This window comes from Falco peregrinus, chromosome 7, assembly GCF_023634155.1.
Source record: "Falco peregrinus isolate bFalPer1 chromosome 7, bFalPer1.pri, whole genome shotgun sequence".
Classification (NCBI taxonomy): domain Eukaryota; kingdom Metazoa; phylum Chordata; class Aves; order Falconiformes; family Falconidae; genus Falco; species Falco peregrinus.
Window position 1 is genome coordinate 42,570,197 of NC_073727.1, and position 16,856 is coordinate 42,587,052.

Consider the following 16,856-nt stretch of genomic DNA (forward strand, 5'->3'; position numbering starts at 1 on the left):
GCTGGAAGAATTTAATGTTTACCCTTCATCTTCAGCAAGTGGCAGAGTACTGGGGGGTGCAGCTGGTCATTGATGTTTTGCCAAACTGAACAATTTTTCCATTGTGCTTTTGGATTTTGCCTCCTAAACTGTGTACAGACATTCGTTTGAGGGACAGAAGGTCTGTTGTGTAGCATCCATGTCTGCTTCCCATTAGAAACTTACACGTCCATGCTTCTCTGGTGTCACATTCATTCAGAGTAGTCCTTTATGTAAATTCTTAGGTCTCAAACTATGCCTTTAATCCCATCTAGCAGGGGACTGAGCTGCAGATGAGGCTAGCAGTTATGTGTGGATTGTCTGAGAAGATGGTATTTAGTCTGCATTGTGGCATCCAAGACTAAAATAGTAAGGCAGGAAGGCAGGACTACAAGGAGTTTGTCAGTCCCCTTGCGCTTGTTGTCCAGCTCTCCTGCGTAACCGTATTGGTATTTCTAGCAGCAACAGGCATCAGGTTTGTCAATTGTGATTACAGTAGTGCAAACTGGCTTTCACTGTGATTGTGCTCCGTGGTGCCAGGCGGAGCTGCTAGCTAGAAAGGAGAAATTTTCCATCTGGTGAAAATGGCAATTCTAGACAAAAAGAAAAAAGCAAAAATATTGTTTTGTCAGAGTATAAATTCTACTCTGGTTTTGGTTCTTTTTGTTTCAGTGATCACCCACCTAAAAAAGCTAAATTGGGCAGTTGCTATACCAAGGAAACCACTTTCTCACCCCAAACGTGAGTGCAGCAGACCAACCGGGATGCCTGTAGTAACTTTAATTTGCTGTACTGCAGCATCCTGGGCAAGCTCCCATGGTCTTAGTCCCTTGCCAAAGTCTCTCACATTAAATAAGCACAAGACACATACTTGCATCTGGTAAATCATTCATACCTGGCTTCACAGTCAGCGTCAACAATTTTAAGATTTCAAGGTGCTGGGTTCACAATACGAAAAATATTACGGGATAGCCACTCCCAACCACTCATTATATGGCCCTCAAGGCTGATAGCTATCACTGAGGATACTGGTTTCCATTGATGATGTCCCAGTGAGAATGGGCAGCAGACCTGAGGACAGAGCCGTGCTGTGGGTTCCCTGTGGACATCAGGTAACGATGGTTCGGGTTACTTGGCCTCTTTTCACATTGTGGCAGGGCCCAGCTTAGTCCTGAACGAGAAGGAAGGCATCCCTGCCTCCTGCAGTCTGAGTTTTCTGTACTGGTTTCATAAACACAGAGCAAGTCTGGCCCTGCTTTGCTTCTCCTGACCATTAAAACTAGAACGCGGGTCACAAGCACCTGCCTCTGAAAAAACACTTGGCTGGGGTGTTGAGCAGCAGTGTGGAAGATAATATATTGAGACAGGAGATTTCTCATTCTTTGCTGTAACCTTTTCTGCTTGACTGTCTGTTCTTTTCCCTTGATTTGCTGCAGCTGAAGAGTACATGCTGTCACTGATAGTATAAACCAGCTAGCTGCTGGGATTCGTGCTTTAATGGGCAGCTTGCCACATACATAGAAATAAGATAAAATGCTAAAGGCCAGATACTTCTTTTATTCAAGGAGAGTAATAAAGCGGATTTTATTTGACTTGTATAAATCCAATTTAATTGGCTTTCCTGCTAACACTTTCATTAACATGTAAATTAGCTGTCCTAGAGCTGTTAATTATCTTTGCAGAAAATGTTGGCTATGGTCATATAACGTACTCTTTCTTTTTTACAGCTCTTAATGTTTTATACTGAAATATGCCCATAAATATTCACTGTATTTTTTTTTTAAGAGGAGGACAGGAGTCTAAGGCTCTGTGTCATCTTGGAGGGAAACAGCTATCTCGCTTCAGCATTATTCACTAGCCTGCTACCGTGTTAAACTGACACTTCAGAAGCTTAGTACTGGGCTTTATTGGTTTGGCCTTTGAAGGTTTTTGCAATTTTTTTAAAGTGTCTGGCAAACGAGGGAGCAGAGGAGGATGGCAGGTGCTCAGACAAAGGCAGCATCCTCTCCTACAGGATGTCTCGTGTTCAGAATTTGGCACTGGCAGTGAAACAGGTAGGCATTACAAGTAAGAAAATGGCTGAATTCCCAGTTTCCAAGAAGCTGAGAACAAGCCAATTAATTTTCCTACAGGGAAAAAACCTGAACCTCTGAACTTTTTTAATGCATCTTTTCTGCAAAAAAAATCTGAAAACAAGAGGGTTTTTTCAGCTTCACCAACTGCTTAAAAATGCTCTGTTTCCTTTAATAATAAAAGATCTTGATGCTTCTCTTGTCATGGTAACTTGTTAAGTTGCAATCTGTTTATCGCTTTTAACTGCCTGCTTTGAACAAATGGCATTTGTCATGTACAGTTTTCCTGCGCAGGCAAGGCAAAAGCCTGCGCAGCTAGAGCAAGTAGCAGACGCGTTGAGCACCGTGGATTATCCTTGTCAAAGTCTCAGGTGTCTGAGAAGCACGGCTGCCGGCTCGCTAACGAACAAGGAGTGACTTCATTGTGGAGGTCGTCCGCTTTGAGCTGAGCAGCAGGACTTCATGAGCCAGCCCACTGTGGTAAGTGACCTATAGACTCGCCCGAAACACTTGCCCTATAGGCTGTGGTGGAACAGGGAGTAAGTGTAAGGGAGAAGCAAAACAGGCACGAAGGATTACTTGCCTGGAGTTTCTGCAGTGGCTAACAGGGGCTGCTTCCCCTGGCTGGGCTGTCACGGAACCATTGGACATGATCGTCTTTCAAACCTTCTGTTTGCAAGAACCTGCAATGAACAGATTATGGTAGTTAGTCTTACTCTGTGCATTGCAGCTGCCTCCCGGCGGCACCCCTGTGTGGCTGGATGCACAGTGCACCTGAGCAACAGCCGTCTACAGCACCGCGCGCGAGCCTTCACTTTGTCCTCAGTCTTAGATGCGGTGCCCGGGCCTGGTGCTGTTTCTTAGCCTTCCCAGCTCATGCTCTGTGATCCTACTGTTTTTCAGGGTTGCCTGGCCCTCTGCTGCAGCATGCATTTACCGCAGCTGCTGAGGTGGCTGGGAAGCACGCGGCAGCTCCTACCCCGGTACAAAATAAACAGACTGCATAGCTGAGGATCAGCAGAAACGCACAGCGAGAGCAACCAGCCTGGTGGCCAAGCTGAGCTTTACTGCGAGTGGGCAAACTCATTAGGCCGTAAGCGACTGTTCCTCTCCGCAGGAGGGTTCTGCCATTCCCAGTCACGTGTGTGTGGCTCAGTTTCAGGATGTAACACAGCCTGCGTTGCACATACTGTGCATAAACTTAGGTTCCAAGACCAGCTCTTTCCTCATCTGCACTGTGGAAATAAGACTGGCAATGGCATTTTCTTACTACGAAGCAGAATGGGAACAGGGACACAAGTACTGAATTACTAAACTCCCTTTAGCATAAGACATGAATATGCTAATGACCGATGTCAGCAGCGGGGCACGACTATTCCCTGTACTCCCACAGTATTTGCACAGGTAATATACAAGCAGCCTATAGCAGTTCTTCAAAAAGGGGCTGTCACTGCCCACGTGCTCTTGCAGTGTGAAGTATGGTGGTTGGCACTGACTTGCTGTGAACAAAACCCAGGGTGAGTTCTGGAACCTAGTGGTAGAAAACGAACTCAGGAGGCCTTTGATCTCGTTGTAGGCTGGAGCCATGTTTTGAGAGGCTACCCTGGCCTTCCAGACTCGTGGAGGCATGTTACTACAGCGCCAGTAGCAGCACAGCGCTTGGAAGAGGTCTGTTGTAGTATGGGGCTTTGCTTGCCTGTCTGGAGTAAAAACGCATTTCTTGCTGATGCCTGGGCACCGCTTCTCATGGTTCTGCTTTACAGCCTCATAGTACACGCCTTTCGTTTTACTTTCAACGCAGGAATGAGTTTAATAAGTTAAGTACTGGGGCTAACACTGCAGACTAGTTAAGAGCTACAAGAAGATACCGTCTAAGCCTTGTTTCCACAGCAGAAACTTCTGTAGTAGAACAATATCCGTGTTACTGCAGTTATACTGCTGTATATTCCCCGTTTGGATGTTTGTTCCAGAATAACTAGCAGTCAACTATTCAAGATAAGGGTGCTTTATTTCAAGTGAGAGAAATAGATTAATATATGTAGATTTCAGAGAAAAATGTTTTTCGTGATGTCTTTTTTCCATACCTCATTACATGTTCTTATGTATGATTTGTACCTGAAATGAAATAAAACATCTTAAGGTAGATTAATAAAAAGAAATAACTTAGAATAAAGAATGTTTCAAATAAGCTGTAGATAATGTTAGGTTGTATATACTCTATACACTTCCCTCCAGGGGCAGTATTTTTAAACATGACAATGAAATGTAGCATAGGCAGATGATCCTATTTCCTTAAATAAAAAATCGTTGTGCAAAAAATTAATTTTTATTTTGCATCATAATTGTGATTTCTGCAGGAGCATTAAGGGGAAAAAATCTTACAATTCTAAATCAGTATTTGGCTTCAAGGTATTTTTGTTTTGTTCTAAGACAAGCAGTTTGTTGAACCCTTCTAACAGTGCACTGCTGTCTTCGTCATCGCTAAATGTAACCCAGTGACTGAAATCTTTCAAGCTGGGGTGTTTAAATTTTTCTGGAGTGTGTGCTGGAGAAGTGGCTGATGTTGCCTGTATGGAAAGAGGGCAGGAAGAATCCGTGTCCAGGTCCAAAAGATTGGTGTTCTCTGGAAGGGAGCTGCTATCTGAGAGCTGTGGATGCTGGCCACCTGGTACCGGAGGGCCCTGAAGGTTAGCCATCAATTCTGTGGCATTTGGTGCCAACTGCTTCGTTGTGTTGTTTTCTGGGCTGGCAGAGGATGCAGGAGCAGAGACAGCAGCCTGCACAGTGACACGAGCATCCTGAGCTTGGGAGCAACATCCAGGATTGTTGTTGTTGGAGTTGAACATTAACCCACTAAAAAGTGAGTTGTCGCTGCTCTGTAAAACTTGCAGATGAAGAGCTGCAGGAGCAGACTTCTTTCTTCGTGGTGGCACCTTTGGGGCAAAGGAAGCGTTGTGGGGAGGCAGTGCAACGGCCTCAGCTGTGCTTGCCGAGGGGGGCTGCCTTTCGCTGCTCCCCCTGCTCTCCTGGGGCTTCCCAGGTTGTGGTGTTCTGGGTTTAGGTACTGGAGTAATCCTGGTCGGACTAAGAAGAGCTGTGGCTTCTAGAGCAGGCTCTGGCAAGCCAAAAGGAGACTGTGCTTGGTCAGATTGTTCTTCTGTAGGCATGGCCTGAGGGGGGAAAGGAACAAGAAATTTGAGAACAAAAATGTCACTCTGAGTCACTACTAGTGCTAGTCTTATTGGTGGCGTTACTGAGAAAAGCTGGCAGTACTGGAAGAAAAACAAGCAGTACAAAGAGGAGGCTTGACAGCCTGCACTGTACCTGCTTGGGTCTGCTCTCACGCATCGTACCTTGGACCTGTGTTCATTTACAGAGTCTTGTATGAGGACAAGGACCCTACAGCCTGTTTGCTCCCTGTATGAGAAATACATCTCTTCCATGTTAGGACTTCGCTCTGGGCCAAATTAACAACAGTTCTGAAGAGTTACTTATTCGTTACATCTCTCTGCTGACTAGTACTATTTAAGTAAGAATGCATAGGGAGGGCTAAATAAATAGGGAAGAAATTCTTTACTGTAGGGTGGTGAGGCACTGGAACAGGTTGCCCAGAGAAGCTGTGGATGCCCCAGAAGTGTTCAGGGCCAGGCTGGATGGGGCTCTGAGCAGCCTGGTCTAGTGGACGGTGTCCCTGCCCATGGCAGGGGGTTGGAAGCAGATGATCTTTAAGGTCCCTTCCAACCCAAACTACTCTATGATTAGTACTAGCATATATTCACCAGTTATAAATACATAAATAACCAGAGCCCAGCGTAGTCCAGGAGGGCAAGAGCTGCTTCAGATTTCTCACACTTTGTGTGACTGAATGAAAGCATTTTAGTTCTTAATAAAAATATACAGGCTTTTTAATGCAGTCAGAATATTTAGTCAGTATTTCATGATGTCCCCTGCCACTTCTGTCTATATGCTGTTGTTAAGTTACCTACATGTGCTTGCATGCTTTTTTAATGATAGAGGTGGATTGGGTAGAGGTTTTCAAGTACACTGCTCCCATCTGAACTCACTCAGATGGAGGAAGGCATAGAAGTCTGAAGGAGAGTCAAACTGAAATAGATACATTCCTGCAGGAGATCTCATATCACTAACTAACATCCCGCTCTGCTCCTTTCAGGAGTGCCCTGGGAATGGCAACAACATAAACAAAATAAACAGACCATTCCTTGTTACAGAATGTTTAAGGAAAGGGCATGCACTGTGCTGTGTGGGGTTTTTTTTCTTTTGTGAATCTGCTAAGTAGACATGGCACAGTCCATTATAAAGGATGAATGCCTTTAGAAAGGAAGGTGAGGCAGGAGTCCTAACAAGTTAGAACAGAGCTTCCTAGCAGAGGTTCTGTCAAAGGAAGAGTATAAAAGGTTTTACCTGTCTTTCTCTTGTACTTAAAATTGCTTTCACCATTAAATAATTGGTTTAACAGCTGTAGAGGTAAAGAACTATTATCTACATTGTAGAGACCTGACAGAGATTAAAACTTGAACACCTACAGGTTTGTATTTTTAAGAACCTGAACTCTTGAGTAGAATCCAGAATTCAAAGTGAAAGGCTGAAACAAGGTGTGTGAGAAAAGCGAGATGTCTCTGAACAGCATACTGACAAAGAAACTGCCTCAGATCATTACAGAGCAGACCAGTCATGATCTGGTCAAAAATAAACGCTGTGATAAAGGAATGAGTCTTAAATCCTGACAAGGTTTAGACTAACCAGAAGAAAAATAATGAAGTCTAAGAGAATGGACTGACAAATAGAAAAGCTGGATACGGCTGAGTAAGGAACTCAAGGCTCTGTTTCCTTTCAGATCTTTCTTACATTTTTATGCCTTGGTGACTACAATACACGGAATCATTTCGGCACCTGATGGCTAAGAATGTTAAACGACAGGATCTCATGCAAACTGTTTAACAGCCCACCCCTCCGGCCATTGGTCCCACTGTGTAAGGGAAGCTGGGTGCACTTTGCAGTAGCTATCGTACATTGTCCACCTTAACTCCGGTCCTTTGTAGAGGTACTGACTTCTTCGCAGTTGGAACTTTGGGTGGTGGGCGATGGGGCACAAGCACTGGTCCCACCTGTGACCCTTGAAATGATGCTGACTTTGTGATGCTGGGAAGAGGCTCAGGTTTGGTGAACATCTGGTTTCTAGTTAGAGCAGGCTTTACTGCATCTTCCTGTAGTCCTGAAAAGCAAAAACAGATAGTGTCTTGGCCTGATCAGAAGATAGCTTCAAGATAATTTCTTTCACAATCATGCCTCCAAAATGTGGATACCTAAAGGGCCGGCTCGGGCCAGGAAGGTAGGTTTTAGAAATAAAGACAGACCTTTGCAATCCTGTTACATTTGTAAGAGGCAGTTAGGGAAAAACTCTCCTATCTGAAATAATTTCATGCCAAACCAGCAGTGCTGTGCCACCATTTAGCCAAGTGCAAAAAACACTGACTGGGAGTTCGGGAGTACTGGAGTCAAGTCCCGAGTCTCCTTTTGCCCTAGTTTCCTTACCTGGAAAATCTAGACAATGACACCAAATGCATCTTGTAAAGTACTTTGGAAAGAACTGTAAATGCCAACTGGTGGTACAGCAGAAGGGAGTGAAAGTGATGCTGACCAGATTAGTTCCCTTACCCACACTGAGTGAAATGCCGAATGTGAATTTCAAAATAAACGAAGAGTAAACCTAATTTCAAAACCAAATGAACAGAACTCTCCGAGGAACAAACATCAAGATGCCTTTATGAGATTTCTAATTAAATCTGATTATTCCAGACTGCAGTTGCTCTATTTACAAATGAAAAGGGATGTTTTTCTCTTAAACTGAGAGCCTTGCAAGCTCAGGTAGCTATCTCAGAGTCATTCTGCATTCTTTCTCATTCATACAGCATCAGCAGAAAGACTGCTTGCCACCCTGGAGGATATACTCACACTGCCTACGTTTCAGTACCTAAGCTAGTTTCCTGCTCTAACTTGCAAGAAGCTCTCTTCTCCAGGGATTAGAGAGCGAGCCTAAAGACAGAGTAGCCTTTTAACTTAGCTATTCAAGCTGAAGCGATGCAAGCTTCTATCTAGGTTACAACTATACTTGCTGGCCAAATGTGAACAGAATCCAGGTTATTTCTCCCACAGTTGTATTTATTCTCTAGTTCTGCTTGGAACAGTGAGCATTCACTAAATAGAGCACCAAATATCCTTTATGCAACTGAGCTAACACAGGCACCATCAATTTAGTAAGATCCCATCTTTTATCTTTTAATTTTTCAGACTAAATCTAGACATAAATAACCCAAGGTGCTGCTCGTAACAGGTTCTACAACAAAATATACAGCTTGAGTCATCTTGGGGAAAAAAAGTTAGTATTATCAAAACTGACAGAGAACACCAAGTACAATCTTGCAAGAATGTGTATTCAGCGTTCAGGTGAGTTTCTGAATAGGAATACGTGCAACTGGGCTATGATGGGATGGATGAATACACCTACAGTTTTCTTTATTTAAAGATTTTTAGAAATCAGAAAGCTGTGCTTACCCCCTTTAGCTTCCATAAGACATCTAATAGCTTCTTCTGCTTCCTCAGCTGTGGTGGTTTTGATCTGCTTGACATTGTAAGGTTTACTTATTCCAGTCCGGACTTTAGGCTTTAAAAAAACACATATAAGAATGAGTAATTTTGAGAGAAGTGATTTTTCTTGTACACCTGTAATCTTGCAGCTAAGCTCAAGATTACAAAAAAAAAAATTCTGGTTTGCCAGTGGCTATTCAACAATCTATAAATACTACAGAAATGGTGCGGAGTCTTTTGGCAGATACTACATCTTTGTTACCAGCTGACAGACAGGCCAGTGGCTTACTGCCACAGCTAGTCCCTTAGCCATCCCTTGTTCAATACATTACGGTTCTTATCCAACAAGACAGGAGTCGGGAGGTGTTTCCACATTCTGGTCTCTGTCTCCTGACGTGGCTAGAAGCCTTGCTGGCTATAGTCAAGACTTCATCTGTATTCTGGGCAGTAGCATGGCCCAGCAACAAAGAGGTTTGAAAAGAATTAAAGTGTATTAACATAGTGTTGAAAATTCAGGTTAGCATCTGTCAGAAAGCAGCATGTGGAATAAACCAACAGTGCCCTGGTCACGCACCATTCTCTTTTGCCCTCTTTGGCCTTTCTAATTCTTGGCAATTTAATAATGTTTTCCTGGTGTCTAGCAGGTCCTACAGTCTAGTATTACAGTACAAGAAGTTCATCTTAGCATTTCCAGCTCAGGCCTGTGGTGGCCTTCCCTCCTTCCTTTCATGACAGGTGTAGACAAGCTAAGTGGCCGTGCTGAATGGCAGAACTCACTGGCTGCTGAGGGGCTCCAGGTAGCAGTTTTGCAGTTGCCAGGATGGAGCAGGTGGAGTGGCTTCCTGGAGAGAGGGAACCATCTGAGGGGGACTTTTTGCCTGATGTTGCAGCTGAAAGCAGAATAAAAATGGCTTTTTTACATTCAAGAGCTGATAAAACATTTTTTCTGCAATGGAGCAAAACCAATGTGCTCAGAAATCGTTTGTGATAAATAAAAAAGACACTATCACCCTCCCTTCTCCTCCAGGGACAGACATATTAGGCAAGACCTTCTTCCTGGAGGACACCAGGGACCTTGAGTCCCTCTGCCGGAGTGCCGAGGGCCAGACACTTTAATCTAGGAGGAGTGATGGGCTGAACTGTTGCTCTGAGGTGAAAAAAAAAATCTCAACACCGAATAAAATGCTGAAATGTTGAACTGTTTCAGGAAGCAGTTTCCTACTTAGTCTTGCTTTCATTTAATTAATTTAATAACCTCAGCTGAGCACTGCATTCCAGGCACAGAAATACAGACACTGGTGGTGTCGCTTCTGTGCAACAGACTCAGAACTGAATGGGAATGATCCCAAAGAACTCATCCTCCCGCAGTGAGTCTGACAGAACCTTTAATTTAAGACTGGGAAATATACACAGAAGAGAGACTTTTGGGCTGCAAGAAAAACGTGATGTATAGCTTGTGTCATACAGAAGGCAAAGATGGTTATGCTGATCTGGCAATTAGCATTCATCCAGAAGTAGCCATAAAAAGCACTGATGGCATCTCAGGTGGGTAGAGCTTAGGTAAAGAGCGTCACTTCCCCTCTGTGCCTCACAGAAAATCGTAAGTCACTTTGCATTTCTTTCAATAACCACAAGAGCAAGAACTGCTTGCAAAGCAGAAAAGGACAAAAATGAGTCCAGAATGAGTATTTTATCAGAGCTTTTCAAAATGAAGGCTACAATTAAGTCAGAAGCAAAGAAAGTGTAAGAAAACAGTGACTTCAGAAGTCAGCAGGCATAAACCCTGATACTTATTTTTATTGCCACAGAGTGGCTGGTCAACTCACTAACCTGAGTGATGAGTTAGTATGAAACATATGGGCCATTCCATCCTCACTAAAGGCATTTTTTTGTGGAGTATGTCATCCTAAAGACAAACTTCTCCCGTTGCTAATGGCAGCCATAGTCAGACTGAAACAGACCGGGAGGCAAGTACCTCAGCAGCCTGACATTCCAGAACAAGGTATTACTCACTTTGTCACCCTGAAATGGCAGGCAAAACCGTTCAGATGGGGCTACCACAGCATTAAAAAAGGGTTAAACTCACCAGGAGGGGGAGGCCTCTGTGGTGGCTGAAGTGGCCGAGGCCTGGTAGGAATGGAGAGAGACCTGCTTGGGGTCCGGTGGTGGCATTCCCCACTCGCCTCCAGCTCCTGCTTCAGATCGGCCAGGTCTGTATCATCTAGGGAAATTTTAGGAAGGATCTGTATTAGATACACACTGGGTGAGACACACCAAATCTGAGTGGTCAGGACAGAGGCCAGCCTCAGCCAGACGACATGGCTCCTTTCATACTGTTCTGCTCTCCCCAAAGGTCTCCCTGCTCCCGCTCCAGGAAACATCTACCCTTTTGTCAAATGCTTCTCTCTCTCCTTCTCCAGCATTTATTAGCTGTTTGCATCTGATTTCAGGGTTACTAGTCACCTTGTTAGATTCTGCGCTTTTCACAGCCAGATTTGGTGGCAACCTGCTCGCGTTCAAACTGTGTCACGGCAGCCACGAGGAGGCCAGTTCATGTCAATCCCTTGCTCTTACTTCCTGAACACAGGAATTCTCTCTGAGGGTTAAACAACTGAGGTACTCACTCAGGAGAACTGGGTTTGTGCCAGAGAAAAATTCCTCTGAATGGCTCACTCATCACATCTCTGCTTTTCAGCAACATCACTAACAGGTACGCTTGCCCCAATCTGCTAGCCCTTGCCTGCACCTTATATGCCTAGGTAATTACACAGTCTTTCATCCCATCTAAGCCTCTCTGACAGCTGGAGAGGCAAGAAGTAGGGATTGCTTTGGTCTCCCAGGCTGCTACAGTGAGGGCTTTATTTCAGTTCCCTCACCCCAGCACAGCTGCCCAGCCATGCAGCTCTGTTCTTTAGGGCTCCAAAATTCACGGGGTGTAGTTTTGTCCCTGTGGTTTGGAAAGGATGGGGAAGGAACTGTGTACCAGCAGCCTCTCATACTTCAAGCATTTTTACACAAGCTCTTGTTTTTCAGAAAGCTGTGCTCTGCAGGGAATACCGAGCTGCCTCACAGTTTCCTACTCCCACTCAGCAGCGGATGGCAGCCACAGAGACAGAGCCTGTGATCTGCCCAACCCGCCCTCCCCCATCTCTCTGTATTTTCAATACTTCTAAGCTGCAGATACAGGCTCATCGGTAGGATCCAAGGAGTCATACAGGCACCTAAAAGCACAGCTTGTAGCAGTAACACTGAACACAAGGCAAAAACCAGCCATCACCATTCTGTCCTTTCCCCTAAAAGGCTGCTGGTTTATGGCAGTAGCTCCTACGGACATCAGTTTCATGAGGCTATGCCCTTCTCTGACCTCAGAAACACACATACACACTGTTCTGCCCGTCACTGGTTTCCATCTGTGTCTAGCACCAGCTATACAATCATCATACCTTCGATTAGGAGTTACTCAGGCAGAACTGGAAGCTTATGGAGGCATCTGAAATTGCAGAGACTTTCAAGATGGATTGAAAATATCATACTTTGAGTTGTGTGAGATCATGATCCCACTGTGACCTCCTTCAAAATACACTTCATAATCTCCATTTACTTTGTGACGTTTCTTGTGGAGAAGAGCTAGTGTGGGTGAAAAGAATCATTGCAATTCTCTGTAGCTAAATGAATCATCACGCAGTAGGCCAGAGGTGTTTGGAGGGCAAGGCATCCTATAATACGAAGTGATTGGCTTTAGAGTATTTAATAATGACAGATTACTCCTTGACTCGGGGCTAGGTTTCTGGGTCTGGCCACGCTGCACCCAACCTATGACTCAAGGTGGGCAAAAAAGCTGCGTATCACTCTGGTTGTTTGGAAAATCTGTCTGCGTCAACTTACGAATTTCATTTAATCTTTTTGAACTCTACTTCTGGTTCAACCTTTGAAGGTATTAAAAGTTTTCACTTTTATGACAAAGCACTTCTGAGACAGTGCAGAATGACAGCTACTGAATCACTTGCTGTCACAATGAAGTGTTTAATACGTGACCCAGCCTGTCAGTGCTTGGTCACCAAAGCATGTCCTGATCACATTCCAGTGTAAGACCACCACTGGTTTGGCTAGTTCTTGCTGCAGTTTTTATCAGTATTCTCTCCACAGCTTTATCTTCTCTTTACTGAGTCATTTCACAATAATGTGCAAACAAGCCAGCTGACCAGGAAAAAAGGTAACACATTTACAAAGCACTAAAAGAATGAATAAACCTCAGCTTCTTCAGAAATAAATTAAATGAGAACAACAGAAAAACTTTAGGCTTCTTTGAAGGAAGTAACTTGAACACAACAACATCCCGTATCGCCCAGCTTACACCTGACTGCAGTGCCACAGCTATTGCTCAAAGGACAGAGCGAAGCCCGTCACTGAATCAGCAGGATTCCTCTGGTTTGATTTTGCTCTGGCCTTCGCCGATAAGAAAATAACGATTTCTTGTTTTATGCTCCAGTGCCAAACATCATGAAATGAATAAAAATACTTAATTTCTCCTGGCTATAAAAGGAAAACAGCATTTCTCAGCATTTGTGCCTTGCCCTGGGCTAGAGAGAAAGAGGATCTAAGCTTTATTATTTGTATTGCTGTTATGCCTAAGGGCCTCAGTTACAGTCACTAACTCAAGGGGGGCTGAACACGAACATGTGCAAAAAAGATGATCCTTATCTTTGGAGGACCTACAATTAAAATATAAATGAACAGGGAAATACAGACAAAAAGAGAACAACAAACCTTCAGGTCTTACTTTAAGGAAGGTAGATATTTTACCTTTATACAGGCGCAGGTTTTGTCCAGATTTGTTTGCAAGAGCTATGGATGCAAAATGTCCAGAGCCTTCAGGCATATCTTCTGCTGTGTCTGCTACTAGGTGTTGACACAAAGCATCATCTAAATAATCATCTTCATCCTCCACTATGTCACCTGAATTAAAATATTAGACCACAAAGAACTAGTGAGCAAATGCATTCTCTGTCTCTACTACCAATCAATGAATTTAATATACAGGTTGTGCAAACTCCTTGTGTAATCTGTGTATTTCATTCTATACAGACAACTGCATAGACATTGGATTTTCTAACAAGTAGTGTAACACTAAATTGGCAGGACAATCTAAGCAACAGTTCTCTGCCTAGGCACAGTGCCAGGTCATGGCTTTAGTTATAATCCTATTTTTAAGAAGTGTGGCTTCATTACAAATTAAGATACCACTGACACTCATACTATAACTTCTCTGTGAAGCCAAAGTCAGTGAAGGAATTTCTCACAACTTAGCTTAGAAACCTGCTGCTTACCTTCCGAGTCATAGTCCAAACTTGAGAAGTCAAAATTTTCTTCCAGAAGACAGGAATTTGCTGTGGGGGACATGGGGACAATGCTGTCCCGTTTTCGAGCAATTTCCTCCTGAAGGCCCTTTAGCCAGTCCTTAGTCTTGGGCCGGATCTTCACTGTTCTGCCTTTAACCTAATGCAAAGAAAGAATTGTTTCCCCTTTGCCAAGCAACTTCACGAAATGAGAACACCTGAACAGAGTAAGCAAGTGCTGCCAGTCCAACTGCTTGAGAAACCGATGCAACTGAAGCTTCATTTCAGAAGCTAAATGAAGAGGAAGCACTCCTCCTACCCCCATAACCAAGTTTTCAGACTGCAGCAATATTCTTGAAAGAAAATTAGCTTCACAGCACAAACACATTGCTGCTGCATTTGGGAAATACTTGAGAAATAGGTGAAACATCTAATATCAACAAAACAATACTGTGATTGTAATCATGGTGTGGGACGGTTCCATTTTTGAGTCAGTAGCTTTAAGAGTTTGCTATCTGATCCTGCCATCTGCAAGCAGACTTCTTGCTCAGAAAATCCTAAATATGACTGTTGATGTATATGGAAAGTATATTATTAAACAGATTAAGGCCACAGCTGCTTATATGTGTTGCTCCTTGACATTTGGGGCGAGATGTATCCAAGCCAGCAGCTTTGGCAGCAAAATTAGTTTGCCAAGCTCCCAGCACTTTCACACACTGTGCACATTTTGGTCTGTGCTATAAATTAGATTAATGAAATGAGCCAAATTAAAAGATAAAACTCCAAATAAGAAAGAGGAATGAGAGTTAAATCCATTACTTCAATGTTAAGTTTACAGTGCAGGCCCACAAACAGTTTTGTCAGCATAAATGAGGGGGTTGATGAGTTTTAGAGTATGTGTGTGGGAAGGAAGAGCAGGGGATGGGAAGGTAAACGCCTACTGCTAGTGCTGAATTTGCCATGGAGGCCAATGAATCATGTTGTTCCAGCATGACAGAAGAAGTTTATTTGATAGACTTAAGAGAAACAACAAAATTTCCAAACCACAATTGTGAGAATGCTTTGGCAACAGTATGAAGTCACACATAATCTCAGAAGAACTGCTTTAAGTGCCAGAACAGTGACTGAGTCCATGTATTCTGCAATGGTATCAGAGGCCAGATCCTAAGCACTGCTTAGGAGTCACCTCCTGCCCTCCTGAAACTGAAATACTGCATTAAAACCTCAGCGGCTGTGAAAGCCAAGGACTTTGTGAGCACTAAGTTTCCCTGAAATAATACTAATTGATTTAGCTAGAAACTCAACTATCTCTTTTCTAAGCAAACCCTTTGAGAAATTTGTCATGAAATTACTATAGGTTTAAAAAAGTCTTACTTTGACACCATCTATATCCATAACACGAAGAGCTGACTTGCTGTCTGCAAATGTCACCAGCATTTGACCTCCACTGATCCTAGTGAAAAAGGCAGAGGAGAGAAAACAGTGCATTTTACTTCACCGTTGAATAAAAAGCCTTAAAGGCAAGCATGATAGTTTTGTATAGCTTTGTATTTGGTTTTAATTATATTTTCCCCACAGCTACTTTTTGGGAGCAAGTGATCTATGAATTCCAGTTGGGCACTTCCTCTACCCCATCCCCCCTCGTGTGATACCCATACTCCTGCCATACTAACTTCCATGGGTCTGCATATCCCTCACCTCAGAAGACATTTGGTGTTCCCAAAGACTAGTATACCATCAAGCTCTAAAGCAATTAAAACCAAAACAAAACCACCAAAGCATGTTCTTTTCTTGCTCCTTTTCTTTGCAAGCAAGGTGTTCCTGCTTCTGTTCCCACAGGGCTGCTTTTGAACACTCAACTTACATTTGGTATGTCATAAAACCATACAAAACAACAGGTCATCAGTTTTCACCATTAATAAATGGGTCAAATACAACATACACAAGTTTCTGGTCTTGTTTTCCAGGTTAGCTGTCAGACCTTTTGCCTATATTTCTCAAAACAGAAGCCTTGTAGCTATGCTGGAGTCCTGTACAGAATCAACCAGAATGAAATTAAACTGCTCTGCCAGAAGGTATCGCACTCTCCCTCTCAAACTTGGTAGGTGATAGAACTGCGAGAAGCTGTACTATTAACAAATAAGCAAAATGACCCCCAAAAGAAAGGTGAGCCAGCAAGGAAATCCTAGTGAGTGTGAAAGAGAGCTGGAAGAGAGCAGACCTACTCGGAGAAAGTGAAGCAGGGCCCAAGGACCTGCCAGCAGAAGCAATGCATGGCAATGAGGCCTGAATTTAAAGGTGATTATTCACATCAAAGCTTCTGCTTTATGGTGCTGTACTGAATAAAATTCTCCTTCACTCAGCCAAGACAGCTGTTAAGACTATTTTTTTAACAGGTTGAGGAGAGGTAGAATATATTAAAAACACTTGTATTCAGCATACTATTTTCTAAAAAAAGTTAATTTTGTCAGGACAAAAAGGGGATTTCTAGTCTGTGTGTTTGAATAGATGACATGCCATTTCCGACCCCAAACTTACCTGACCAGAACAATAGTGCCATAATCCTCAAACATTTGCATAAGCTCTGTACGCAAGTCCTCAGGGAATTCATTTTTCTCTTCAGGTGTTGGTGATAGCAGATTTACCACTACTGTGGCATCCAGTGGTCCCTGGAAAGATGACACTTCCTGGAAAACACTGTCACGGGCTGCTTGATTAACTTCCTGAACTTCCACTTCTACAATAGCTAACACTGGCCTACAGAAAACAGGAAAAATGCTGATTTAAAATTAAGATCAACATCACCCAGTAGGAAATGCTTATA

The 16,856-nt window shown here is 43.4% G+C and overlaps 1 protein-coding gene across 3 annotated transcripts in view; it reads right to left on the minus strand.

Moving 5' to 3' along the window:
- Window positions 1–4,079: 4,079 nt before the first annotated feature.
- SYNJ2 (synaptojanin 2) overlaps window positions 4,080–16,856 on the minus strand; it is a 72,236-nt gene continuing 59,459 nt past the window's right edge. For 2 of the 3 annotated variants that reach the window (XM_055810774.1, XM_027796795.2), the window contains 9 exons: window positions 16,571–16,789; window positions 15,407–15,485; window positions 14,024–14,192; window positions 13,500–13,652; window positions 10,783–10,917; window positions 9,474–9,586; window positions 8,664–8,772; window positions 7,121–7,323; window positions 4,080–5,260 (listed from right to left, as the gene is read on the minus strand). In XM_055810774.1, coding sequence (XP_055666749.1) covers window positions 4,469–5,260; window positions 7,121–7,323; window positions 8,664–8,772; window positions 9,474–9,586; window positions 10,783–10,917; window positions 13,500–13,652; window positions 14,024–14,192; window positions 15,407–15,485; window positions 16,571–16,789 — 1,972 coding nt within the window. In that variant the 3' untranslated portion in view covers window positions 4,080–4,468. The remainder of the gene's footprint in view (window positions 5,261–7,120; window positions 7,324–8,663; window positions 8,773–9,473; window positions 9,587–10,782; window positions 10,918–13,499; window positions 13,653–14,023; window positions 14,193–15,406; window positions 15,486–16,570; window positions 16,790–16,856) is intronic. The other variant, XM_055810775.1, reaches the window with a different exon arrangement.